Source organism: Filicampus tigris, chromosome 15, assembly GCF_054856515.1.
Source record: "Filicampus tigris isolate MCC_2025a chromosome 15, RoL_Ftig_1.0, whole genome shotgun sequence".
Lineage (NCBI taxonomy): Eukaryota > Metazoa > Chordata > Actinopteri > Syngnathiformes > Syngnathidae > Filicampus > Filicampus tigris.
In genome coordinates, this window is record NC_141231.1 from 2,841,217 (window position 1) to 2,868,447 (window position 27,231).

The 27,231-nt window shown below is 38.9% G+C and overlaps 1 protein-coding gene and 1 long non-coding RNA gene across 6 annotated transcripts; one reads left to right on the top strand and one right to left on the bottom strand.

Annotated features, from left to right (window-relative positions):
* Positions 1–4,215: 4,215 nt before the first annotated feature.
* Positions 4,216–6,346, bottom strand: LOC147135150 (uncharacterized). The gene is made up of 3 exons (XR_015089753.1): positions 6,087–6,346; positions 5,745–5,890; positions 4,216–5,676 (listed from the first exon to the last, which is right to left on the bottom strand). It is a non-coding gene; the product is annotated as an uncharacterized LOC147135150 (long non-coding RNA).
* On the top strand, positions 4,708–20,862 carry LOC147135151 (leukemia inhibitory factor receptor-like). Of its 5 annotated transcripts, XM_086052802.1 has the most exons (19): positions 4,712–5,047; positions 5,180–5,275; positions 10,633–10,784; positions 10,876–11,029; positions 11,135–11,410; positions 11,523–11,649; positions 14,253–14,389; positions 14,489–14,634; positions 14,721–14,874; positions 14,981–15,042; positions 15,228–15,444; positions 16,154–16,333; positions 16,444–16,545; positions 16,671–16,832; positions 18,183–18,311; positions 18,426–18,519; positions 18,606–18,672; positions 20,248–20,449; positions 20,558–20,862. In XM_086052802.1, the coding sequence occupies exons 2-19, from the start codon at positions 5,206–5,208 to the stop codon at positions 20,668–20,670; spliced, it is 2,544 nt and encodes an 847-aa protein (XP_085908928.1). In that variant the 5' UTR covers positions 4,712–5,047; positions 5,180–5,205; the 3' UTR covers positions 20,671–20,862. The 5 variants fall into 5 exon arrangements, with proteins under 5 accessions (XP_085908926.1, XP_085908928.1, XP_085908927.1 ...); XM_086052800.1 differs by having other exon boundaries at positions 4,708–5,047; positions 20,248–20,862; XM_086052801.1 differs by having other exon boundaries at positions 4,881–5,024; positions 20,248–20,862.
* The last annotated feature ends 6,369 nt before the right edge of the window (positions 20,863–27,231 follow it).

Below are 27,231 nucleotides of genomic sequence, written 5' to 3' on the forward strand. Positions count from 1 at the left end.
GGCACGCATCAGAGCAGCTGTCTGCATTTTCACTATCAGTTTTTTTACTGGCTTTTTAATGTCCAAGACAGTCAAGTTGATTAAAACACACATAAAAATAATTTTAAACAAAAATACAACGTAGCACTATCTTATCTGGTACCTTATGGATGGCTTCAATATACTATTCAATAATACATAACAGCTGCTGTTGGGCAGAATGTAATTCTAGTGTCCATCAAGTGTCCACAGATGCATTTTAGCAGGAAATACACAAACTAGCATTACCTTGAAATGTAATTGCATTTTTTTGTGTGCTGGAGAACTTTACAGAGACGAGTAGGTTTAGATTAGGGGCAAACCGGGCAGTGTATTTGCAGCATTGAGTGCAGCATTGCATTGCAAACTTAACATTTCCCTGAATGATAGAATGATGCATCTGCAAAGAGTGAATGTTCAAATATAGTGAATATAAAAATATATAACGTGGCCATTGCACTTTACCGTTTGGTAAAACGGCATGAATTACAGACATGAAGTCTGACTCCAATGTGGAAATGATTGACGTCCGAGGAACTTAGACTTCGTATAAAACAACTACCTGTTTGAGGTCCTGATGACAAATGATGACAACATATCGAATGACATTACAATAATGAAGCAAAAAAGTTATACATATGTCCTTTGCCAACAACACGGCATTCTCACGGAAACAGGATTAAATACACGCAGGTAACGACAACCAAAGTTATTTTTGATAATGTTACAATCATAAACAGTCATTTTTATAATTTGCTTAATCTAAATGTAATATACAACATATTTTCACAGATCACAAAGCGTCACTTACCGTTCTCTCAGGGCGTCGTAGTCTTTGACCGCTGATACTGAGAAAGTGACCCGCTTCTGTTTGCAGGCAGGCCACTGTGTGTTGCCTGCTCTCAGCACACAGGAGTTTAATGAAAAACAAGATTTTAGACGCACGCTTGAAAATTGGTGCTTGCCGATCGGACAAGCGGGACAGCGAGTCAATTTGCGGGACGCATCAAAAATCATTAAAATGCGGGACAGTCCCGCGCAAATCGGGACATATGGTCACCCTAATTGCGATGGTGCGACCCACGCGAGACTTAATTGTTGCTCCATTGTTATGGATGGCAGGCGCAGGTGTGCGCTCAGACAGGGGGACACAACTTGGGAATGCAAATGTTGCTGCACTGAAAAAAGTAGCCTATTCAATTTATGTAATTAGTGTACATTGGTTGCGCATATGGTTAAAATGTGATAAACTTGTTTATATTTAGGGGTGTAATGGTATGCTAAATCACATTTCGGTTAGTTTTTTTTGGAAACTTCGGTTCGGTATGTTTTCGGTACAAAAAAAATATATATATATATTTTTTTTAAATATGTTTATTTTGAAAAGATGACAAGTAAATGGCACATTTTTTTTAGAAAAAAATTAATAAAAGCGAACCATTCGGGTGATATTCTAAGAAATTACACCAGAATAAAAAATACACTAACAATAAAGATCTCTTAATTTTGTAAATTATTAACACACTGTAATCTTTAAACACTCAGCAGCAATAGCCTATGATACACCTAAGTATTCAAGTTAAAGACAAGTTGTCATTATGTATACAGTTTTTGTGATAAAAAAAAATACATACAATAACAGTTACAATTATTGCTAACTATATCAAAAACTCATTTTTTATAATGAAAAAAATACAGTAACTTTAAAAAGTCTATGAATTTGTAAAGGCATCGAAATTTTTGAATGTTCAACAGCATATTGTAACGAATTGGGTTATCCGTGTTGTGGTCGGATTTGTGTGTTGTGTTTTTCCGAGGTTCATGAATGCATCGTACGGCAAGCGAGTGGAGCAACAGAGAAAGAAGAGCGCGAGCAGTTGTAATTGGATGAATAAAAACGTTATAATTAAACTACGTCTGACGGCGTGTTCTTGGAAGACGCTACAATATGGTAAATCTGGCTATTTAAGTGTGACGTTTTGGGCTAAAAAGACTGCGTGCTTCCTCTTCTAAGAAACATTCACAGTCGGATGATGCCGTGCATGTTAGACGTACTAGCCGCAACATAGCCGCCGATTTCATGTAGCAATGTCGGCACACAACTTTCGGACCTATCCACGCACCTTTCCCCATCGGCGATGGGGAACAGGAAAGCCAGAATGTTCCGAAACAGGAGACCGCAGTGTACGTGGGGACCTTCGAGTTCTGGCTCTCACTGTTGTGCAACAGGAAAGCCAGAATGTTCCGAAACAGGAGACCGCAGTGTACGTGGGGACCTTCGAGCTCTGGCTCTCACTGTTGTGCCGCCACTCTCGTGTCCCGCATGCAAACAGTCAGTGAGCGTCCGTGCGTAAACTCGTGCTAATAAGTGGACCGAACTGAACATGCCATACCGAAACGTATTAATACACCCGAGTGTTCCGTTACATCCCTAATATTACAGTAAAATCTAGAATATTACAGTAAAATCTAGAAAGAAAAAAAAAAGTGTTGGCTGGGTTGGTGGCTGGGATGATTTAGCTCAGCAATCAGCGCAATTTGGTTCCCAGCCAGTGACTCGCGCGTGAGTGCGGCTTCGAACCCCAAGCGCGAACCAGCAAGTGTAGCCGCGCTGCAGGTGGACTGAGCAGCAACACCATCCGCTAACTGAAAAATAAAATCAATTTGATATATTTAACTCGGAGATGTACATCGGTTGCACGTGACAAACTTACACGACACTAAAACGAATATATTGTAACGTCTTCCAAAGACACGACATCAGAGGTATCTTAATTATCTCCCTTTTTATTATTCCAACACGGCTACTGTGGTAACTGTGGGCCAAAGCCGACTCCAACTACGGTGCAAAATCAGAACACCGTCATAAGAACACACGGATCTCTCTTCCTTCTCGCCTTCCGCTAACTCCTCCTTCACTCGCACACATCTCCCTTGCAGCGAGTCACGCAATGCAATCAGGAACCTCGGGAACACAAGAACTCTATCAGCAAAACACAAATCACAAAACAGATAACCCAATTCGTTCGGCGGTCGACTGGTTAGCACGTCCGCCTCACAGTTCAGAGGTCATGGGTTCGATCCCGGTCCCGGCCTCCCTGTGTGTAGTTTGCATGTTCTCCCCGTGCTTGCGTGGTTTTCTACGGGTACTCCGGTTTCCTCCCACATTCCAAAAACATGCGTGGTAAGTTGATTGGACTCTCTAAATTGCCCCTAGGTGTGATTGTGAGTGCGGATGTTTGTCTCTGTGTGCCCTGCGATTGGCTGGCAACCAATTCAGGGTGTCTGCCTGCTGCCGAAGACAGCTGGGATAGGCTCCAGCACGGCCCGCGACCCATGTAAGGATAAGCGGTATCGATAATGGATGGATGGATATTTACATATTTTTAAGAGTAGACATTTGTTCGTTATCCGTCAGTTATTTTTATTCATGTGCAACCGTCCGAATTAAGTAAATCCAAAGTCCCCTGAGTATGTTTGTTTTGTGAGACATTGTTGCAACTTCAGTCATCGATGCACGATCAAGAAATTGAAGCACTGTTCAGTCTTTCATTGACAATATACAATAAATGCAAAAATGATGATAAAACAATAGACTGGTTTTGTGTCCTTTGTTTTTTTCCCTCAACAGTTACGAGATAGCAGAGTTGCTGAAGGGTGCATTTTTTTTGTAAATTGTTTAACAAAATAGTTTTGTCATCATCAGTAAAGACAAGCGAGCCCATTCTAGAAGCAGCTATGTAAGCCCAAGCCATCACATTAGCTCCACCATGCTTCGTAGATGAGCGTGTGTGTTTTCAACAGGGAAGGCAGCCTATTTGTGTAATATTGACCACGTTTATAAGGCTGAAGATTATATTTTGTTATTGTTCAAGTAAAGAATTAAGGAAGTGAAAAACTGAACTAATGCTACCAATGTTTGAGCCGTAACCACATGGAAATGCAGCCTTCTATTGGAAGTGAGATTCAAAGAAAGAGAGGAAGGAAAGAAAACTTGACAGCCTGCATAAGGAGAAAGTGAAATGCCCTTGAGTTCATTAACAATAACCACCCATTTTCTATCCTGCTTTTTTTCCCTCATCACGGTCATAGGGTGAGTTGGAAAATGTCACACAAAAAAAACTACACAGAATGCAAACTCCAACAGGAAGACCAGGGTTAAGATCAGAATCCCAAACTGTCAGGCAGATGTACCCACCACGAGCAACAACAATTCAAAGGAAGCGCCTTCAAAAAAAGTGAGACGTCAAAGTGTTGAGGCCCTGAGCCAAATCTCTGTGGACGTGATGAGGGCTGTGTGTTTAGGGGCCCATTTTTAAGGGCACCTGGACACTGCTCAGGAGAAGCAAAACAATTGCAAACTACCATGACATAACAGTTTTACATACTGTAGAAAGATAAATATTTTTTTTGTCCTCTTAAAAAAAATGTCCCTGTCCCTACTGTTGACCATTGTGCACAGCCTTTGTAGCCTACTGGTGTACTGCATGAATTTGGAGTATGTTAATTCCTGCCCTTGTCTATCACACAAAACTTTCCATATCAGTGCCACAAACGTGTTTCAGCCTTCTCCAAGTATTCAGTGCCTTGCTCACAGGGACCGCAACAATATGTTAGGAAGGTAACTAGCATATCCCCAACAACAACTTGCTCTTTTTGTTTTTCTACAGCTGCCCCAAACTCTGCCAAATCCCATCCTTGGAAAACATTTTTCTTCCCCACCGAGGCTCACCCCACTGCAGACTGTGTACGTCATTTCCAAGCATTGAGAGTTCATGTCTTTATCTGGCCAGCATGACTAATGGTTACCAGAAAGTAGCTTCTACATTTCCTGCATTCCTATCCCCATGGATTTCACAATCATTAGAAGGTTAGCCAGCAAATGGACTCGAGTGTGTGTGTACCACAGCTTGTTTTTGATGCCAGCGTTGCTACAGGGACAAACTGGATTTTTCTATTTGTGCCTTTATGATTCTTTTCTCACTCTTCTGGAACTAGTTTCTCAGGTGTGACCTTTTGATTTACCAAGGTAATTATGTCACCTTTGATGACTGACACTAAAAATGTGTTTCTAAATGTATTTCTAAAGCTACCAGCTTCAGCTAAAGACAAATAAGCGCACTGACTCCATGGAGATTAACTAAAAAAATTCTCCATTCAGGAATCTGGCCACACAGTCTCACCATCATGATCACATGGCTGTTACTTGTCTCATTGTTCTACAACAGCGCACAAGATGGACATTTAAAAGACAGTGGTGAGTAAGCCAAGCTCTAACTTGTTATAGCTTGCAGTTATTAAGTATTCAATGTCAAACGATAACATGCTTTTTACATGCTCTGTTGCTGTTACTCCAATCAAGCAATTTTTTAACACCCACATCAGTAGGACCTCTTTTGGTTGTCACAAATGTTAACTCACACAGCTACGTTTGTGCCTACCTTGTCTATATATTTGAGCATTTACTAGGTGGCTTTTTTTTTTTTTATTCCCTGTGTAAGAGCTAAGACATGTTGTTGCTAAACTGGAACATCACTGTAGACAATATGTAGTAAAATGCCCAGCTCTGGGAAAATTTGTGGGTTTGAGTCAAAACATAGTTGGATGTTCAGTTGAACAAGGGGGTGTCTGGTAGCAGGCGGAGTTCACAGCACAGGCCTGGAAGGCAGGGTGCAAGATAATCTGAAACTTCATAAACAAAACCAGGGTCAAAAGTCTGGAATTACTTGCGCAAGATGGTGGCTGGATGCACAAACTAATTAGAGGGTGTTGATCTGGCAAGGAAGCGGTGTTTGGGACCATCTTATATATGCCACTGATTGCTTGCACCTGCTGCAAGCACCAGGTCCCTGCACCAATCGTCCCTTCAAACCTGCACAAAGACAACCACACGCGCAAGGGAAAAAAGGGGCGGGGCTCAAGAAGCAGAATCAGGTAACAACACATGGACGTGTTTGTTCTTACAAACGTGATTGATCTGCCAGGTATGATCAAAATGCTTAGCATATTATAGCCTTTTAATAATATGAATGAACAATGGTGACACAACGGTCAACTTGGTGACTTACATGAAATGGCTCTTATAATCCACCTGTTGCGTCCAATTTACGCCAAGGCAGGCGAAGGGAGTTGAAACTGATGACGCACACGCCAACTGTTGCACTGGCTGGCATGTTATTTAATGACACAGCATAGGAAAAGATGGCACTTACTTCATTTGCTGTGCAGGGTGCCTCTTACAGAGCAGCTCTTTTCACAACATGAACTTGGCAGTGACGTTTCACAATTGCGTTTCGCAGCTGCGCTTAATGGTCAGCAAAAAGTTTTGTTTCCCACGCTCACCCCACCACAAGATTAAATAACTACCCACAGGTGAGCGCATTTACTAATAAGGAAGACCACTCCCCCCGGTGACACCGCCAATCACTGTGAAAGTGGAGCGTGCGTGCTCTCGGCTCGTGCACGACACACAAGCACGCAGCCCAAAAAGGAAGAACCCACTCACAAACACTAAGGCTCCTACACTCATGTTCATCTTGGTGATCTTAAAGATATACTAAAAATTGTCCTTTGTTTGGATGGACCATTTTTGAGTTAGAGCGCTGCACGGAAATGGCTAAGGAATGAAAATGTTTGCCTGCAACAGGACCAACACCAGTGTGTTCAGGGCAAAAAATGTAGTCAGAAAAAGTGTGTGTGTGTGTGCGTGGGTGTGTGTGTGTGTGTGTGTGTATGTATGTGTATATATATATACATAAGTTATATATATATATATATATATATATATATATATATATATATATATATATATATATATATATATATATATATATATATATATATAACTTATGTATATATATATATATATAACTTATGTATATATATATATATATATATATACACACACACACCCCCCCCCCACACACACACACACACACACAGTGTTGAGCAAGTTACTTCCAAAATGTAATATATTACATATTACTAGTTACTTGCATGTGAAAGTAATACGTTCCTTTACAATATTACTCTATTTGTAGAGTAATGCGTTACTCAAGTTTAAGTTACTTTTAAGTTACTTTTTCAAAAATCGGGGATTAATTTATTTAATAATGATTTCAAGACCTTAAAAGGAAAATGCAAAATTTGCTGCCATACTCTGCCATAGCTGGTTAAGTTAATTTATGAGCATATTTAACTACATAGTGTGGTCTATAATATTAAATGTTTCGACTCTATGGTGTGGTGGGACATCACTACCTTTGATCAATATTTGTATCAATAAGATTTATTTTTTAAATACAAATATTGGAACTGATATTTTGTCCAGTAAATAAATAATCACACTGCAAACCACAAATGAAATCATCTTTATTCTCAAATTAATTTACACACTGGGGGCGGCATGGCTCAGTGGTGGTTTCCCAACCGGCAGGTTGTGGGTTCAATCCCCGGCCATTGTGACCATGTTGAAGTATCCTTGAGCAAGATACTGAACCCCCAGTTGCTTCCGATGCTGCGTCATCAGGAGGTAGATGAGGTACAGTGTGAAGCGCTTTGAGTACCAAAGGTAGAAAAGCGCTATACAAGTGACAGTCCAATTGCCATTTACCCACAAATAATAGTGATGCATAACATATAATCGATAATTGGTCTAACAAGATAGATAGATAGATAGATAGAAACACACGGACAGGGCATGTGCAATAAAAGCAAAAATATGTATTGAAGTCAAAACTGACCTGACTAAATGGTTTTTCCTTTTTCATTATTATTTTTTCTATTTATAATAATTGAAAGTTCAGTTAGTTCTAATTTTCTTTTACTACATGGAGACAAAGTTTCGAGGTGATTTGATATAAAAAAGGTAAGTAAGAAACGAGTGCATCAGACTCTAATAATGGCGTCTACAGTAGTTTGTCCGATTGATGGTGCCGTAGCGTGACATCATTTATCACTGGCAGATGATTTGCATTTTGATTGTGAACAGCCAATCAGAATCACTACGTTTTACGTATGGGAATTGATGGCACTAAGTTCATTAAATCATATCTAAAAAGCACAGTGACTTATTTTTTTGCAGTTTATTCGCTTCGTTTTACTTAGGTTTGTTCCTGCTTGTATTTTGTGTCTATGATTTGCATTTTATTTTATGAAACCGTGACAATGACAATGACAAGACAATGACAAGACAAGCCCTCTTAGGTGTTGACAATGGATTAAAGACAATCAAATTGCTTGGCCGAGCATTAACTCGCGCACTCACATCGTTACGTGAAGCGCCAAGCGCGACAAGAACCTATTATTTCAGTATTGCTGGAAGTAATGACTTATGATCAAGTGATATCATGAACAGACCTACTTTGGAAATTATGTCAACATATGTCTTATGGACCTAAAATTTGTTACGCGTTACCTTTCTCAGTAACTACGTCGTCGTTACTGCCTAAATGTAATGTATTACTGTAACGCATTACCCCAACACTGTATATATATATATATATATATATATATATATATATATATATATATATATATATATATATATATATATATATACAGTACATACATACATACACACACACTTTGTGTTTGAAAAAAAGAGAAGGGCAAACATAGATAACACAGATTCAACGTTAATTAAATTTTCAATCTTTTTAATTCAACCAAAATACAAGGTAGCGTCAACTGCATCTTTCCATCACAAACTTCAGTGCTGACACAATTGTGTTGAACCAATGTTGATTTACTCTCAATCTTCAACTGTAACCAAAAATCAACCGTAACCCAAATTAAACATTGATTTAACATCTTTTGCGATCTGGGTATTATATTTATGAAAAACAATAAATAATGCTGAACGTCTACACTCAGTTTCAGATTTGAGGTTTTTTCTTTTTACTGTGGAGACAACAGTTAAGAGTAGATGCAAAACCACAAAAAACAGAGAGGTGAAAGAGGTGAAAAACAAGCAATTTGTCAAGCTGAGAGAAGATGGATAATCAGTCATTCATTCTATAAACATTGGCCATAACCAATACGCCAATTTCAAATGTCCTGAAGCCATTTGTGGGAGCTGCAAAGAAGGCCCCGAACCACTGTTAGTGACATCAGTAAAAACCTCCAGCAGGCAGGAACAAAGGTAATAAAATGTCAAATATTGAATATGTCATACACTACTTCAACATTCTACATAGGCCAGTCAAGTTATTCCACATTAAACTCATGCAGCCGGCCTTGCATGCTGGAACGGGAAAAAGGCCTTCTCCAGTCATAGACAGACAGAAATAAAAGAATGATTTGTCCCTCCACGTAACACATTTCCATTTTGCATAGTCGGCCACGCACTTTATCCTACTCTGGTGTTGTGATTTAAAGCTTAATTGCCTTCAGCTGCTAGACCATGTACACCCATGTCATTAAACTCCGCGCACACAGGGCAAGAGGAGGTTGCAAACTCTTCATTTTACTGAGTCAGCATAGTAACTTTTGTTTAGTGTGTGCATCAGCACTTTGCAATCACACACCGGGATTAAAGTGGTTTGCTACTACAACTGTGCTGAGTGGTTCTAAATGCTTCTACCGGGCACAGTTAAACATTGAGATGAGATTATATATTTTTTGCATTGATGAGCTCCACTCTTGCTTTCGAATGGACACAAATGTTTGTTAACAAGTAGCGCTAGATAATATACATCTGTTGGATTAGTTTGACATTCAATTTGATACTGTATGGTTGCGATGAAAAGTTACACTTCTTTTTAGAAATCCCAAAATAAACAAAAACAATGAATTGAAGTTATGAATAAGGGTCAAGTCATATTGACTTTGCTTATTTTCGACATTAAATACTTTTTATGCATTTATTGTATGTATGTATGTACAGTATGTATGTACTGTATACAGGGTGGGCCATAATTTTCCATACATATGGTATGTATACCTAGGATACCAGGGTATCTGAAACAAAAAAAATGTACATTATACAAAGGGTGTAACGAAATCCCATTTAAATTGGAAAATTGGTTTTGATTTAACTGAACCAAATCAAATCATTACATTTTAAAATGTAGCGTTCTTGAATGGAAAGTGTAGTTCATTGATTATATTACCAGTACACATATACTTGTTTTTGTGAGCATGCTTGTACATTTGACAGAGTTCACAAGCCACACTTATACTTGTGTTAGGAGGAGCATGTTTTGTTTTGTTTGTTTTGTCTCTACTTTAGGATCCTTTTTTCTATATAAATAACCTACTAGTGTAGTAATTTGATATGAGATATATGAAGAACGAGGGCTAGGACTCTATATAAGTTTTTGTACTTCTTCCTACTACCTTTGAACATGTAAACCGCTTTGTACTATGATATCTTTTGTTGATTTTTCTCTTTCTCCCAATTTTTATTTTTACCTTTTAATGTGTTTATATGTTCAATCAATCAATCATTGTAATGATTGAATGTACCCACCTTCAGAGAACTTCAGGAAAACATGCCATATTTTCATACACACAGACATCTGGTCACCCTTGCTTATATTGCCTTGGACTTTTAATCGAGGCTCACAGATCCAGGGGACTCTCTGTAATCAACATATGTTTATTTTCCATCAGGTGTTTTTCGCTGTGGACCACAGAATATAACAATTACCCCTTCAGACCACATAATCCTGTTAACATGGGAGGATGAGCCATCATGCATGTCAATAATTCATGTGCTGACGTATGAACTGCAGGTGCTCGTAGCTGACAAGCCAGTACATTATGTAAGTTTTGGCTGGCAAATGTTTGCCACAAATCTGAAATATTAAGCAAAAGTCTTTACTTGAATTTTTTGTTGTTGTTCTCAATGTTTAGGAGGAAGTCGCTGTTACACCGGATCAGATAGGATCTACTCATTCCTGGAACTGGTCACCCCATTTACCATTGGAGTGCGCTTCCCTCACACTAAAGCTAAGGTCTCGATCCGAAAACCGGACAAGCCAGTGGAAATGGGAGCAGATTATTCCTGGTCAATAATACTAATCTACTTCTCATTATTTTCACATTCACAGTATGACGTCGTCACATATTTGTTGTCATCAGATGTTAATGGTGTTCTTGTGTTATTTAACAGAAGGCGACATTCACTCCCTTTCGCCAGAGGTTTATCCACGAGACAAGGTGTTTCAAGTTGGCAGTAAAGCTACCTTCTGCTGTGTTTTACCAATGGGGCAAGTTTTCGAAAAACTATATGTAAGAGGACACAGCAGCACTAACTGGAACGTTTGCAAGATCAGCAATCATACGTATGTCCTGACTGTTGACCTGAACAAAGCTTCGGTGACCAGTTGCACTGATATCATTTGTGAAACAAAGACATCTGACAATGGGGCTTGTGCTTACATTGGATGTAAGTTGCAGAACAATATATTTTTCCTCCTTAAAATTGAGATGTAGGTGAATTAATTAGCTGTTACATTCATGAATAATTATATTTTTCAACTGTTTTAATGCTTGACCAGATCCACCTGCTGATCAGGATCTCACCTGTGAAACTCGGGATTTCCAATCGGTTGCGTGTCTGTGGACAGTGGGACGAAACACACACTTGGCTATTGGGAGTCCAACAACCTATCAACTACTTGGGAGGTATTGAAAATCTTTTTTTTTTGTCTGAAAAAAGTTGCACCTGAACAATTTGTTCAGATGACGGGAGGCTGTATGATTTCATTATTATAAAACTTGATTATGTTGCATTTTTTTATGGTGTTCAGTGGTGGTAAAAGTACTCACACTGTACTTAAAGCGGAAGTCAACCCAAACATATTTTTTTAAGAATATGTTCCCAGCAGGCCCACTAGTTGAAACACGGCATTCTGATTAATATTGTGTTTGTGGAATACGAGTTAAGCAACAAAATCCACCAATTTTTAGCCATCTCCGGGGGCGGCCATTGTGACACTTCTGTCGACTGAAAATGACATCACAACTACTCAGTGCTCAGGTAACAACCAATCACATCTCAGCTTCAGAAAACAGGTGAGCCGTGATTGATCGTTATCCGATCCCTGAGGGTCTGTGATGTAATTTTCAGTTGACAGAAGTGACAAAATGGCCTCCCCCTGAGATGGCTAAAAACGGATGGATTTTGCTGCTTAACTCATGTTTCATATCAATCATATTGCCTTGTTTCAACTAGTGGGCCTGCATAGAACATATTCTTGAAAAAATATGTTTGGGTTGACTTCCTCTTTAAGTAGAAGTACTGATACCTGTGCAAAAAAATATATATATTGTGGTGAAAGTAGAAGTACTGATTCAACTCCTGTACTTAAGAAAAGGTAAAACAATGTAGACTGAAATATACTTAAGTACAAAGGTAAAAAAATAACCAATAAAAAAAAAAATTAATTACTCGTTTTGATAACTTGTCACAATGTCTCCACCTGAATAGTCAAATCAGACTGTTGAGGTAGCAGTTGAGGAGAGAGACCACATACCCTGTTCATACACCTCACCACAATAATTAGAGTTAGGTTTGGGATAATAATCAAATGCATTTCTTGGGGGACCACATACAGTAGATACTACATACCTTATGATGTCTTAATTATGAGGGGCTAGTGTAAGCCGAAAATACCCATGCAATTGTTTTTATCCCGTCAGGATCTGGTCCACCCCAGGATGATAATTGCCCAAATGGTTGTCCTGGTGCTCCTAAGATCCACAATTACCTCCTTGTATATCTGTTGTCAGAAGCAGGGAGTACAATAAAAGTAAAAAGTAATTGTAAAATAAATAATCAATTAAAGTACAGATGTCAAGTATAGTAGAAGGTGTTTGTACTTCATTACTTCCCACCATTGCTGCGTTCAGTGGGCGTCTGACATTCCACAGAAGGGCTCAAATGGTGCTGATAAGCATGTGTCATCATCAACAGTTGAATTGTCCTTTTAAACTTCCTCATTTTTAAGTTTGCACTTTGACAATTTTGTGGTTGCAAAATTTCAGATTTTTTTTCTATTCAACTTTTGAACAAAAGTAAAGCTACTACTGAAATAGTAGAACTCCCACAAAAACAGTTAATTTCTTTTTTTCAGGCTCTTGTTATGCTACAATTTACTACTTGCCTGGATGGTGATGACGTTGTATTGGTAGACTCACACCCACAGGCAATGAATACACTTTTATCTTTATTTAGTTTATTTTCTCTGAAACATGTAAAGGATGAAAAAAAAAAAATCAAGCACATACAAGTCAATGAACAATATTATCAACAGAGACAAATGATGCATCGATCATCACATACATTTTTTCCTTTTGTGTGCCAGAAAAGTGGCATCAAAGATATCAACGCATTTCATCCATTGCCATCTTCTTTGTACCATGTATGTATTCTAATTGCATATAACAATATACCAAACAACATCAGATTAAATTATATTCCATTCATTACATATTACTGTGCATGATATATCTTGGAACATCATACATAATTTGAATTATTTAAAATCAAGTGGATCTTCACGATGGTTCTGTCAAGAAATTTCAAGATTACAAACGTCAAGTAATGAGCTACTATAATTAGCGCAACGGTGTAAGATTGTCATTATGACACGGCACAGGAATGTCCAGTCAATTACCAACAAATTTACTGTTTTTCATTTGATTGTTTTGTATTTATGGCATGGAAGGTCTTTTTTTCCACACAAATGTTTACTGTAATTAATTAATGACTTTACAACTTTACAACTGGATGAGAAATTCAGATGAGAAAAAATGAGAAATTCAGATGAGAAAAAATGAGAAATTCAGATGAGACTAATTTGTCATTGTAAACCTGAATCTATATACAGGTATTCAACTTCTGCTAAATGTTGCTGAGGGATAGTGCATGGCCCAAGGATACATCCCATTACATTTTGGTGCCGATCCAGATGAAATTGCAGAATGTATTTTCACTTCCCACACACCTGGCAACTAGATCGTCAGTTCCAGCAGATGGCGCAATAGTTCATAGACAACAACAAAACGTTCTCTGTGTGTGACAATTAGCACCTACTTTGTTTCATGTCAGACTGCCACCTAGAGAATAAGAGTGGAATTCCATGATCTTGCATGCCATGCAATGTTTGCCCTTGCATTATGTGCACTCTGTACACTGAATAAAAACATCGACGAAATGTGAAACAATGTACTTACTTTACATGTGTCAGATTAAAAGGTATATTCTCTTGACCTTTCTGTTCCAGTAATTGTGCAGAAGGGTCGAATGGGAGATGCTCTCACAAAGTGCGAGTGGATTTTGGAGAGAGGAATTGGACTTTAACAGCACAAAACCAACTTGGTACAATCAAGCTGACAGATAGAGCAGACCTGACTAAAAGAGGTATGCCCTTTGCACAGTTAAAAAAGAAAAAAATTATAGTATACAAGATCTTTATTAGATTATCCTTAAATTAATTATTTTTTGTTTTTGTCATTTCAGTGCACATGTTTGCCCCACGAGAAGTTCAAGTCTCATCAGTGAATGCCAGTAGTGCCAGACTAGAGTGGATTTGGGCAATACAAATGTACGACGATCTCAATATAAGATGCCAACTAAACATTCGTGATGGTGAAACGCGTGCAGTAGTAAGTTTGTTAATTTACAAGCAAGTATCAGAAAGGCGTTGTTCAAAATGACAAAATAAAACTATTCATCCATACTGTGATCCTAGTGGGAACGTGTTGGAGTTGGTCTTAATTCAGCAGTCTTGAATGACTTGATTCCCAACTGGCCATACAAGGTGATGATGCGATGTGGAACATCTGAGCATTTCTGGAAGTGGAGCGAGTGGAGCTCAAGTGTTGAGTTCCAGACAATGGGCGATGGTTGGTATTTAATGAAAATGGGCAATAGACAAAACAAATGCAAATTATGAGTACATATTTTTGCCTGGTAATTGCACCCAAGTTGATTTGCCTCAATATCCCACAGTTCCTGAGGCTCTTGATATATGGATGCAGGGAAAAGACAGCCCAACCATAATCACTTGGAAAGTAAGTGTGTACTTGCCCTTGCATTTTTAATGTATATTTTTAACCTAAATTCTGAAAATTATAAATAATCTCCAATGCAAAATAATCACAATCACCACTAACCACTTTAGAATAAATAATAGCATATTGTTATTACATCAATTTCTGCTCTGCTTCACAGAATACCTAATATTAACTTTTTGTAGGTACCACTGGCCAACCAAAGCCATGGTGGCATCATAGATTATGAAATTACCTGGGAAGCAACCTCTGAGAGCCCCAAAAAATCCAGAGTGATGCACCCAAAGAACAGTTTTGCTCTCAGTCTGGATGCCATGGAAGACTATGTAGTCAGTGTAACAGCCAGGAATGAATATGGAAACTCTTCTCCTTCAACTATCACCATCCCTATCCTCAATACAGGTATGATGAGGAGCTGTAAAGCCCCATTGTGTGGCATATAGCCAAGAGTTATAAATGATTTTAATTTATTCCAATATCTGTCTATCTGTCTATCTGTCTATCTGTCTATCTGTCTATCTATCTATCTATCTATCTATCTATCTATCCATCCGTCCGCCGAAGTCAATGCACAAATATTCTTTGCAATAATATGCTCTATGCAGCCGCACTAGCCTAAACTTGATATTCTGATTAATATTGTGTTTGTGGAGTACGAATTAAGCAGCAAAATCCACCTGTTTTTATCCATCTCAAGTGACGGCCATTTTCTTACTTGCTGTCGAGTGACATCACAGTTCCTTAGGTAACAACCAAACATGGCTCAACTTCAGAAAACGAGTGAGCCGTGATTGGTTGTCACCTGAGCCCTGAGAAACTGTGATGTAATTTTCAGTCAACAGTGAGTGACAAAAATGTCCGCCCCCTGAGATGGATAAAAATGGGTGGATTTTGCTTCTTAACTCATATTGCATAAACACAATTGTAATCAGTCACAATCACAATTGTGTGTTTAGACTAGTGCGGGCGCATACAACGTATTATTGTAAAGAGAATTTTGGGAGAATGAAATTATTCACATTCATTATAGCGTTCAAGTGGTCATTGTAGTTGGTCTGTTTAATTCATTTAATTACGACAACACTAACTTGGAACACCTGTTTTCTTTCAGGAAATGGTAGAGTTAAGGCTTCAAAGACACAAGGCAGTAACGGTGGTTTCAACCTGTCTTGGTCTGCCAGTCCGATCGCTAGCTGTGGCTATATTGTGGACTGGTGCCCAACAATTGGGCTATGCACAGTAGATTGGTTGAGGGTCCCTCCTAGTGAAACTAATGTCAGTATATTTTCAAGTAAGTAAAATTTTCTGCTGGTAAAATATCAACAGTTGTACAGCATCTACAGAAGGGCATGTTTGTGTCGTAAAGCACCTTTCGTCTGCTGTGTGTTATGTCTTCACCAGAAAACTTAAGAGAAGGAGTTAGATACTCGCTGTCTATATATGGCTGCACCCATGGAGCTCCAGTGTTACTTGAGAGAAAAGAAGGCTATGTCAAAGAAAAAAGTAAGACATTTTGAAGTGCGACCTGCCTGTGGCATACTTATCTCTGAATAAATAGGTCATAAACTAAGGGTTAGAAAATATTGCTTTGTGTGTTAAGGGTTTCCCTGTTTCCTGTGCTTTTCCAGTCATACAAGACGGTCTTTTTAAAACACTGAAATGGATACAGAGAGATATGGATGTTGAGGTATCCTGGGATCCTGTAGCTCTACAAGAGCAGACTGCTTTCATCCAAGGCTACATTTTATATTATTGGGACACCAATGGCAGTGTCATGAATATCAGTACAGGTAAAGTTGAACTCAGTTGTTTTTCTTAGATGGACACAGCTAACACTTTCAACAAATCGACACACATACACATTCTGACCCATCACACACACACACACACACACACACACACACACACACACACACGTACTCCCGCTCCTCCACACACACACGCATAAGCAATTATTTTCTGTGTGCAATTTACCTTTGAGAGAGCTGTTAAAGTATTAGTTTGAGGGAGGAGCTACATTTGACTGATGGGTGTTGTATGTTTGCAGTGATGGTAAATTATGTTATTGTATTTTTATTTTGAGATAAAAATAATAAAATAGAAAAACAGCCAGCAAGATTTTGCTCCCCCCAAAAAAAGTTTTCCCTTTTTGCTCACCAGCCACTGTGCCTGCCAGAGTCACTAGCCACTCAGCATTTTCACTAGCCACTATTTTGTTGTTGGATAACAGGGTTTATGCACAACCAACTTCTGCATTTGGTAAGACAGAAGAACAAATACGTGACTTAATTGTTCTCCCTCTTCAATACAATTCTTTTCTTCGTGCATGTACGTGCAGTTGTGTGGGTACACATGTGTGTGTGTGAACAAAATAGGACCAATTGCCAAGTGCACACAACATAGGATAAAAATGTACACCGATAATCAAAATGATGTTAAGGCAGCAACTTCTGATGACATCAAATACTCCACTTCTCGAGTCAAGTGAACTAAACCTTTCACACATTAGTCAAACATAAGTTAAAAAGAATATGTTCTATGCAGGCCCACCAGTTCAAACACAGAAAATATTGCGTTTGTGGAATATGGGTTAAAGAAGCAAAATCCACCCGTTTTTAGCCATCTCAGGGGGTGGCTATTTTGTCACTTCTGTTGATTGAAAATGACATCACAGATGCTCAGGGCTCAGATAACGACCAATCATTGCTCAACTTCAGAAAACATGTGAGGTGTGATTGGTCGTTCCCTAAGCCCTGAGCAACTGTGATGTCATTTTCAGTCAACAGAAGTGACAAAATGGCCACCCCCGGGTGGATTAACTCTTATTCCACAAATATCTATTATATTTATCAGAATGCTTTGTTTCAACTAGTGGGCCTGCATAGAACATATTCTTGAAAAAAATATGTTTGGGTTTAACTTCCACTTTAAATTATAGAAATTAAAATACTTCCTTAAACAATGAATGACTGTAGATTTGTTTTCACTATGTACAGTTAAGTATACATTACATTTAGAAAAATGGCCAGTAGGAGGAGCTACGCTACACTGCCGAACCCCCCAAACCCCCACCCCCAATTGGCGGGTGTTGATATCAAGCCTTTCTTGTGGTATCAGTGTCAAACTCTCTCTTATTTCAGACAATCCTCAGGACACCTTCTTAACAGCAAGAAACCTTCAAATCAACTCGTACACATTCACAGTGAAGGCAAATACAACTGTTGGACAATGTGGTGCTACGTCCATCACTGTCACCTTGAATTCATTGAGTATGTTGCTTCTTCTTACTAGCTAGAAACTAGGTGCGAAAGTCATTAAAACTATTTATGCAAAGAAATCATACATCAGAACACTCCTCATCTGGGCTGTTTGTCTTCCACCAGCTGATAACTTGATCAAGGCTGTCGGCATCACCATCGCTACTATTTTTGTTCTCCTCTGCTTAATTGTTACCCTTTGCTACAGGAACTGGGAATGGTGAGGAATATAACACACATCATGTGTCACTTTGTTGCCATATTTTGCTCCTTAAAATATTGTTTGTGCAATGTTACTTTTTTTAGTATCAAACTGAAGGTCTATCCTCCAATCCCAATGCCAGTCTTGAAGGACAAATGGATGACATCACTGGTAAGCATTTTTTACAGGTTACTTCTTACATATGAAACTAACAAATGTCAATGAACTTTAAATAACCTAATTCTGCTGTGGGAAAAAAAACGGGTTGGAGTCGCATAAATCCATCCATTTTTTTTTCTTCAATATTTAACCTGAGAAAAATGACCGGTACTATTGGACATTACAAAACCTCCCCCCTGAGCTCTCACCTTATCGTGGTAACTAAATTGTTTGGGGCTTTATGCCCCTGACACGGTAATCCTGGGAAAACAGCTCCTAGGTGAGGAACCAGACAAAGCATGGCTACAAAACAACACATACATTGTGAAATTATTGGGACTCGCTTTGATGTGGCTCACCGGGTTTCCCCTTTCGAGCCAGTTGTGGAGGTTGGGCTTAATGCGAAACGCCTTTGTGTTCATGTCATCGGACTTGCGAGGAGAATATGTTGAAGACCTTCTCGATTACATCCACAAGCGAGGAAGCGGAGTCCGAGGACTTCGAGGTAGGCTCTCCTACCTCTGGGGTTGATGTCACTGAAGTGGCTAGAAAGCTCCTTGGTGGCAGGAGGCAGGTGGGTGTTATGGGACTATGGAGTACTGGATCCCGTGATATGGGCTCTTTGGTCCGTGTATGACTAGTGTCAAAGTTTGGTCCACATTGCTGCCAGTAAGTCACATTTGTTTCCATTGAGGATTGGACTGTGACAATGGCGTCCTCTGTCATCAATTCAGTGATTTTGTTGCCTTCACCAAACATCAATCTTCAACTTTTGCTAGAGCTGACTGTGATAGCAGTTGGGATAAAAATCAGTGCCTCCAAATCTGAGGCCGTGGTCAGGGATGAGATCCTGCCTCAAGTGGATGAGTTCAAGTATCTTGGGGTCACAAGTGAGGGAAACAATACAGTTGCAAATGGATAGGCATATGGTATAGTGTCTGCAGTGGTGAGGATCGTTCTGTCGTAGCGAAGAGGCAGAGAACAAGAAAGAACAAGATCATTGCCACAAGCGGCCTAAATGAGTTTTACCCGCAGTGTGTCTGGAGTCTCACTTAGAGATAGGGTGAGAAGCTCAGAGATTCCGGAGTGGCTCAGAGTTGAGCCACTGCTCCTCCGCTTCGAGAGAAACCAGATGAGGTGGCTTGGGCATCTGGTTAGGATGCCTCCTTGGACGCCTCCCTTGTAATGAGTTCTGAGCATGTTCCACTGGGAGGAGGACCCTGGATCAACCCAAGACAGCAGCAGAAAATGGATGGATGGATGAATATTATACAAGTACAAGACTACTTCTACTTAGCATTGCTAGTAAACGTCTGTTAAAGATAAAATAACCCCCACACAATGTAGCTGCATATCTTAAAAATGATATTTGCCCAGAATCCTTATCAACAATCTACAACGTTTTTAGGGGATTGTTGAGAAGGGATGGGTCTTTTCATACTGAGGCAGATGAGACGAAACTGGGGTGTATGACTTCAAGTCGCAGTGTAAAACCAGTACAATAGCGGAAATTGACAAATGTCTCAGGAAAATGTTTCAGATTGTCCCATAGTGAAGTCTGTGTTAGTAATTTTGTCTTTTTTCCAGACTAAAAAAAGTTGCCGCCCTGTTTTTGTGGAAATGAGTCACCACACTGAGGCAGAATTAATGGCCATTCCAGAGCTGCACTTCAAACCAGAAGCACCAGTGACGGATTGTGCTGACCAGGGAAATGTTGCTTCAGAAACAACAAGTGGATGCTACAACGGGCCAGTTGAAAAACTCACCACACATTGCTCTGCTGTTCCATGTGAGTTACTGCTATTACCGCCACCACCATCATTATCATTGTCACTTGTGAAGGATGGACATCTCAGCCCTTCATTCAACCTGACCTCAACAGACTCTTTATTGGCAGGTTCCAATGGATATCAGCCTCAGAAGCAAAGGGAAGAACTCCAAGAAACTCCAGATACTCCTTTGCCTTGTGTCTTAACTTACATTTTGTTACCACCGTTACCTTCTGAATAGTTGCTGCACACTCATTTTAATGATAGGAATGACAACGTACTGTAAGTATGGAGCTATAGTAAAGACTCTGAATAGCACTTTTGTAATTTACAGACCACATAAAGCACTTTACAACGCACATTACAATGTTCCCCTGAAATGTTATGCGATGTTATTTGACGCAATTGTTACATTAAAAGTAAATGCCTGCTGTTTTTTTTTTTTTTTTTTTTTTAGATTTCTACCTTGCATACAGTATATCTAAATGAATCAATACATAAATAACGGTACATCAAGCACAGGAAAACGCAACCCTGTTTTTCTCCAAATAAATCAGTTCAGTATGGGAAACTTAATTGATGGAGAGAGACACAATTTTTCATTCAACTTGTTCCTAATTTCATCCCAACTAATTAAAAAAAATAAAAATAAACATTGTGAAAATGAATCGAAGGGCCACTCAGAGTGTGGGCGTGGGCCAGCTGCCCATGCCTGAATTAGTTAACCTAATGTATTTTGATATACTGTACACCATTAATGGAATCTAGATTTGAAAATAATTTCTTAGTATTTTTAATCGCAACATGTTCATGCGAAAGATATGCTAACGATGGGATTTATGAGAATGTGAGGCGATTCCACGTTTAAAACCAACAACATAAAATGGAATCGGGGAAGTAGGCGCTGACCTTCAAGTAAAACAAAATGGTTAGCAAAGCCTAAAAGACCATGGTCCTCAGTTGGAGAAGGGTGGATTGACCTCTGCGGGTCAGGGATAAGATCCTGCCACAAGTGGAGGAGTAAAGTATCTTGTGGTCTTGTTCACAAGTGAGGGAAGAACGGAGGTGGAATTTGACAGGCGGATTGGTCTGCAGTGATTCAGACTTTGCATTTGACTGTTGTGGTGAAGGACTCAAGCGGCCAAATTGCGTTTAAACCACACACAACTGAACATGTTTAGTTTACATTAATTGACTTTATGTGAATGCAACTTGCTAACTTACTGCCACTTGTAGAAAATTGACATGAATAATCGAATAGTCGACCACCGTGCCACCAATTCAAAAATCAACACATTTAAATACTTTAAATAGGATTTATTTTATTGCAGGATTTCCAACCGTTTGACAGGGTATAACAAACAATATCCAACAACATTTTTTCCCCTTGTAACTTGGCATTCAAAACAAGCTGAAACAGGATGTAAACTTCAAAACACTGTGGTGCACTTGCATAATATAATGAGATCCAAAGCCAAAATGCTTTATTACAATAAAGATCTAGGTGAAAATATAAACATGTTAGCTAAAATACAATCATATATATGATACGAAAAGGTTAGAACAAATGAAATAGACAAAAATACAAGACAAATAATTCAAAAATATATGAAAACTACACAAATACAAATATGCATTGTAAACTGCAAAAATATTACAAAATATTATCTGGATATACACTAGAAAAGATTACAAAAACAACATAAACAATATACATATTGCATATAAGAAACAATCACTGTCATCATCAGTTAAGACCACTGGATTTTTGCAGGAATATATTCACAATTCGCCTCTTCAGACTTAAACTGTAACACAATAAATAATCACCTTTTCAACATTTTTATCAAAGAAAATCAGTTAAGGTAACCTGTAATTTTTTTTAGACAATGGTTTACACAAGTCCTCCAGCAGAGGACGACACAATCTCACTTTTGTACTGCACAGACTTGCTGCAGCTGCAGCAATCCGTTAGTATGCCCAGCAATGCCATTGCTGTATATTCACACCACTTGGTTGTTAGTCTTGTGCTACGGTGGAACCGTTGTTCTTCCGTCTTATGACATATCAAATGTGACTACGTACGTGATCATTGTCATGGGAACTTACCAGATTTCTGCATGTCATCAGATAATAATGTGCTAGTCCTGGCGACTTAGTGTATTCTAGAATGCAATCCATTGTGCAAGAACAGCTGCACACAATTCTTGGTAACTAAAGAATTCATATTCACATTTTAAATGCACCCCTATAAACAACAAAGAGTAAGAAACATTTCAATTGCCCTTGCAGGGATATTTATAGTATTTATTTATTGTTATTAATTATTTATTTATTCCTACATAATTTCCCCAAAGCATTGAAAATGTTAAGAGTTTAAAATGTAAAAATATCTGGAAATGAATAATCAGCCATTGAAAAGGTGAACCAAAGTCTATGTTTCTCCTAGGCATGTTTCTCTGACATCAGCCTTTAACCGACAAACATGGTTGGCACTTTATTTTCTTCATGCAAATAGAAGTTGTTTTTTTTCTACAGATTTGAACTTTCCCTCCGGTTGGGAATGAAAGGGAGTGTAAATGCAGCACCAGAGGGGGCTTTCACCGTGTACTATACTGTATGAGGTTCAATGGGAGAAAGCTCGCTAGTGTGTGATGCAGCTAAAAACCAACAAACTTTTCACCGTGGCCATAGAATTTACACCAATTTCCCACCTTTGATGAAATTGTTGACATGTGTCTCGTGTCAGATAAATCCACTTTCGAATACCATACTTGTTTCCCTCGAAATGTGGCAACACAATCAAACTTTGTGGCTCCAATGTTAACATTTTTATCCTTGAGCAGCAAATAACATGTAAGGCATGTTATTAATAAACCTAAAAACCATTTTAATTGTTGGAAAAAGTGCAGGAACACTACCATTCACACTCACATTCTGACCTAAGTGAGAATTGAATCCATGCTGCCTGCACTGAAGTTAGGTGAGTAAAGCAGGATACAGAGCAAAATGTACAACCCTGCTGCCGAATCAATCTGCCAGAGTCAGCTGGGCTAAGCTCCAGCTCATCCGTCACCCTAATGAGGACAAGGCGGTATGGAAAATGGGTGGATTGGACGTTGCTATCTTGATAAATGTTAAAATATTAGCAGTTCTGTCTGGAAATAGTACCGAGTCAGAGGGCAGAGTGTAAAATTATTGAACTGCCTTACCACTTTCAGGCTGCTATGTTAGCATACTAAGTGTTTGCATTTGTGTGTTTGCATTATTGTTAGTACCTGACTATATTGTATTGTGATCATGTACCTTATCTATCCTTATCAATCTGTCATAGCACTTATGCTGCTATGTATTATCATGTTAGAATTGATCTCACTCAACATAGTACTTGGCTACCTGGAAGGATGTAAAATCTTTATTGAAATTTCTTTGGACTTTTTGCTCTCAGGTCGTAATCTTACCATGTTTGTATAACTGCTGGTATATTAACAGAGCTGGGCATTCCATCCCAGGGGGCGGAACGGTTCCTCCATCCGTCCCAGATAGACGCGAATTTTTGGGACGGAGGACGGGGGTGCGACAAGTTTTCAAAAGGTGCGGACTAAGCAGGGTCGGAGGTGGATTTTAGTCCGGCCCACTAATGGTCCCTCATGCGTGTGACGTGGTCGCGAGGCGGCCAAAGTTCATCTCAAACTACTCTGCGAAATGAGCAAACGACAAAAATTGCCTCCGAACACTTCAAATGCGGCACTAGTTACACAACTGCGCAGGACGGAGGAGGGAGGATGGATTGGCAAAAAAGGGTCAAGTGCCCAGCTCTGTACATTAGCATTTTAAAATTGTCACTTGAAATAGTATCTCACTTAAGGACATGATGTAGTAAGTTCTCTTCTCAGGTTGCTGTCCTGCTGTGTGTTAGCATCCCAACTGTTAGCCTGTTGCAACTGCAACAGTGATTTGTAACAGTGACGTGCATATACAGTAATTATATTCTTATCAAATATGAATAAACATTTACACAATGATTACATTTTCTATATTCACTTTTCTAGTTCAATTTTTGATGGAAAACTGTAGCCTCTTCCATTGGACCCAATCAATGACAGGGATTACAGATGATACAGCTCTTATGTCGGAGCTAATGTGCAAAAGTTCAGAATGCTGTGGTTTGGACTTGCTGCATATGGCTGTGTTCTGAATCATTCCCTATCCACAATATAATACACTACATGTAGTAATGAGTTTGCCATTTTGTACTGCTGTTGGAATGTGAAGAGAATGTCAATGTATCGCACAATGCATCTTGAAAAGTAATCAATGACAATGTTCACTCAAAAATCAAATACATGATATGAAAAATGATTTTCCTTTTCCGTTCCTGGGGTATAGACCCGTCATTTTACCCACATTGCTTAGATTCCAGCACCATATTTGATGGCCCGCACGCAAACAAAAACACAAAGAGAAGCCTTATCCATTGTTGGTGTTATCGGTCATGTAGAAATTTATATATATATTTTTATATATATATATATATATATATATATATATATATATATATATATATATATATATATATATATATATATATATATATATATATATAAAATCAGTGAATGATGATGAACACAGCCTTTGTCATCGACAACTGAACAATTTAAAGTTGTGTTCTTACCTTGGTTCACCCAATAACGAACTTAACAGTGTTTTGCCAAAATAATGGTTTGGTCCCAATTGCAGTAACTCCTCCCCTGTGTCTATGTTAAAAGAGACATTTTCTATGTTACTTCTTTGACTGTGAAAAAAATCATTTCCACTCATGTACCAGACTTTGTGATGTGAAGTGTGCTGTCATTCTCATCAATACTGCCATGAAATGGGCAGAAATAATTATTTTAATTGTTGAAATGGAATACTGTAGGAAAGTATGGCATAGCAAACAGATGCTCCTCAATTCTATTTACACCATAACAACATAATTCCTACCATTCAAACAATATGTCTGATAACAAATAAAAAGGAAAAAGAAAAGTGCTCCACACTAACTCTTTGTTTCCCAACAATATCATTGTGATTGACACTGCAATGCACCGAGCAGTCAGAAGACGGCCTATGGCTACGTGGCCATCAAACAAACATCAAGCAACAAATTGGACCTGAAATTCTGCTCTATGACAAAGTGATTTAGCCTGAAAATTGTGTCAGTACTATTACAGTATTAATGTCGTCATGTGTTGCAAAAAGTCGTTGATGTCGTGGTTTATATTTGTTGTGTTAAAAACTAGTTGCAACCAAGACGTCTGTCAGGCAAGAATGACGCTGTCTTCTCTATTTTTGCGACTGGCATAACTACGGCACCATGGGAGGCGTATCTCTGCACTGAGACGGATTATACCTGTGTTGGTAATTTCTCAGACAAGGGTGGGCTGGCAGCTATGCAAGGTGGAGGACTGTACTGCTGTGGGAGTGGTCACAGCAGACTTCAATCATGGCCAATCAAACCAGCTCCGTTCATCCCCTTTAAATACGAGTCTTGTAATGACGGAAGCACCTCCATCGTGAAATGGGCATTTGGATATCGACCCCCATCCACAACAATTGCTGTACCCACACCACACCACATATATATATATATATATATATATATATATATATATATATATATATATATATATATATATATATATATATATATATATATATATATACCTGTGACTGCAAATAGCTAATTGCAGCCTATATATATATATATATATATATACCTGTGACTGCAAATAGCTAATTGCAGCCTTAACCGAAGTGAAAGGAAAAGGCCTAGTACATCATTATCTACTTTGTCAAGTATGAAGAGAACAGCGGAGTTGATGGGTTAATGATGATGACGGCAGAGAGCAAAAGATTCAGTGCTTTAAAATAGGAGTGAAATCAAGTCAATGCTTTAAAACATGTAATTTCTTTTGTATTGTAGTGTGTAAAGAGCAAGAGGTTTTTTTTCATTTACTCTCGAGTACTTTTCCATTTAATTGGAAAAGTTGAGAGAAATAAGAACTTTTGAAAGTTATTTTTGTATTACTCACCTTTGTCTATCCTGTGGGCAAGACCAAAAGTATTAAGAAAAGGATGAGGACCAAAGAGCAACCCCCAGGTTCTCTGGGCACCAAACAAATATGTTATTTGCACCCCTCGACTCTCAAAAGTCACACAACTGTACACACAGCAGTAACCCCCATGGTGCATTTCTTTTTGTCTTCATATATCCTGTCGCCTTTCATTTCTTGCTCCTGGCTTAGCTTTCAGATGGAGATTTCCTGGAGTTTTCAGATGAGCTTTCCCTTCAAGCCACTGGTGTTCCTGCTGTGTATTAGCATGAGATCAGACTGCATTGTGATGCTGCACAGATTACAAAATACCCATTTCCACCTCTGATTGTCCCCTCAATTGTCAGGTGGGGTGTGGGGGTGCTGGTAAAGGACAAGAAAGAATACAAAAATAAGGACACCAGTATTACTGTATATTTAGATTAGCAGAAATGGAAAAATCATTGTCTAAGGCCCTGTCTACACATAGCCGGGGTTTTTGAAAACGCCGGATATAAGCCTGCGGTTGGCCCTATCATCCCCGGAGTTTTTTCAGTGAAAACGCAAAACCCCGGCCGCAGTGGGGATTTGCGGATATCTCCGGATATCTCCGAATGCGCGTTTTGCTGTGGACGGTTACACCCGCAGATTTACATCGTCACCATGCGACAACAATGCTTTGACGTCATTGCGCGACTTGTGTTTTCATGCGAGTCAACATGGAT

What these genes read in the sequence shown, in the direction of transcription:
- LOC147135151 (XM_086052800.1), top strand. Translation starts at nt 5,206, where the DNA reads ATGATCACATGGCTGTTACTTGTCTCATTGTTCTACAACAGCGCACAA. An exon ending in AGCAGACCTGACTAAAAGAG is followed by an intron (nt 14,390 to 14,488) that starts GTATGCCCTTTG and finishes TTGTCATTTCAG; the next exon opens with TGCACATGTTTGCCCCACGA. An exon ending in ATGGTGAAACGCGTGCAGTA is followed by an intron (nt 14,635 to 14,720) that starts GTAAGTTTGTTA and finishes CTGTGATCCTAG; the next exon opens with TGGGAACGTGTTGGAGTTGG.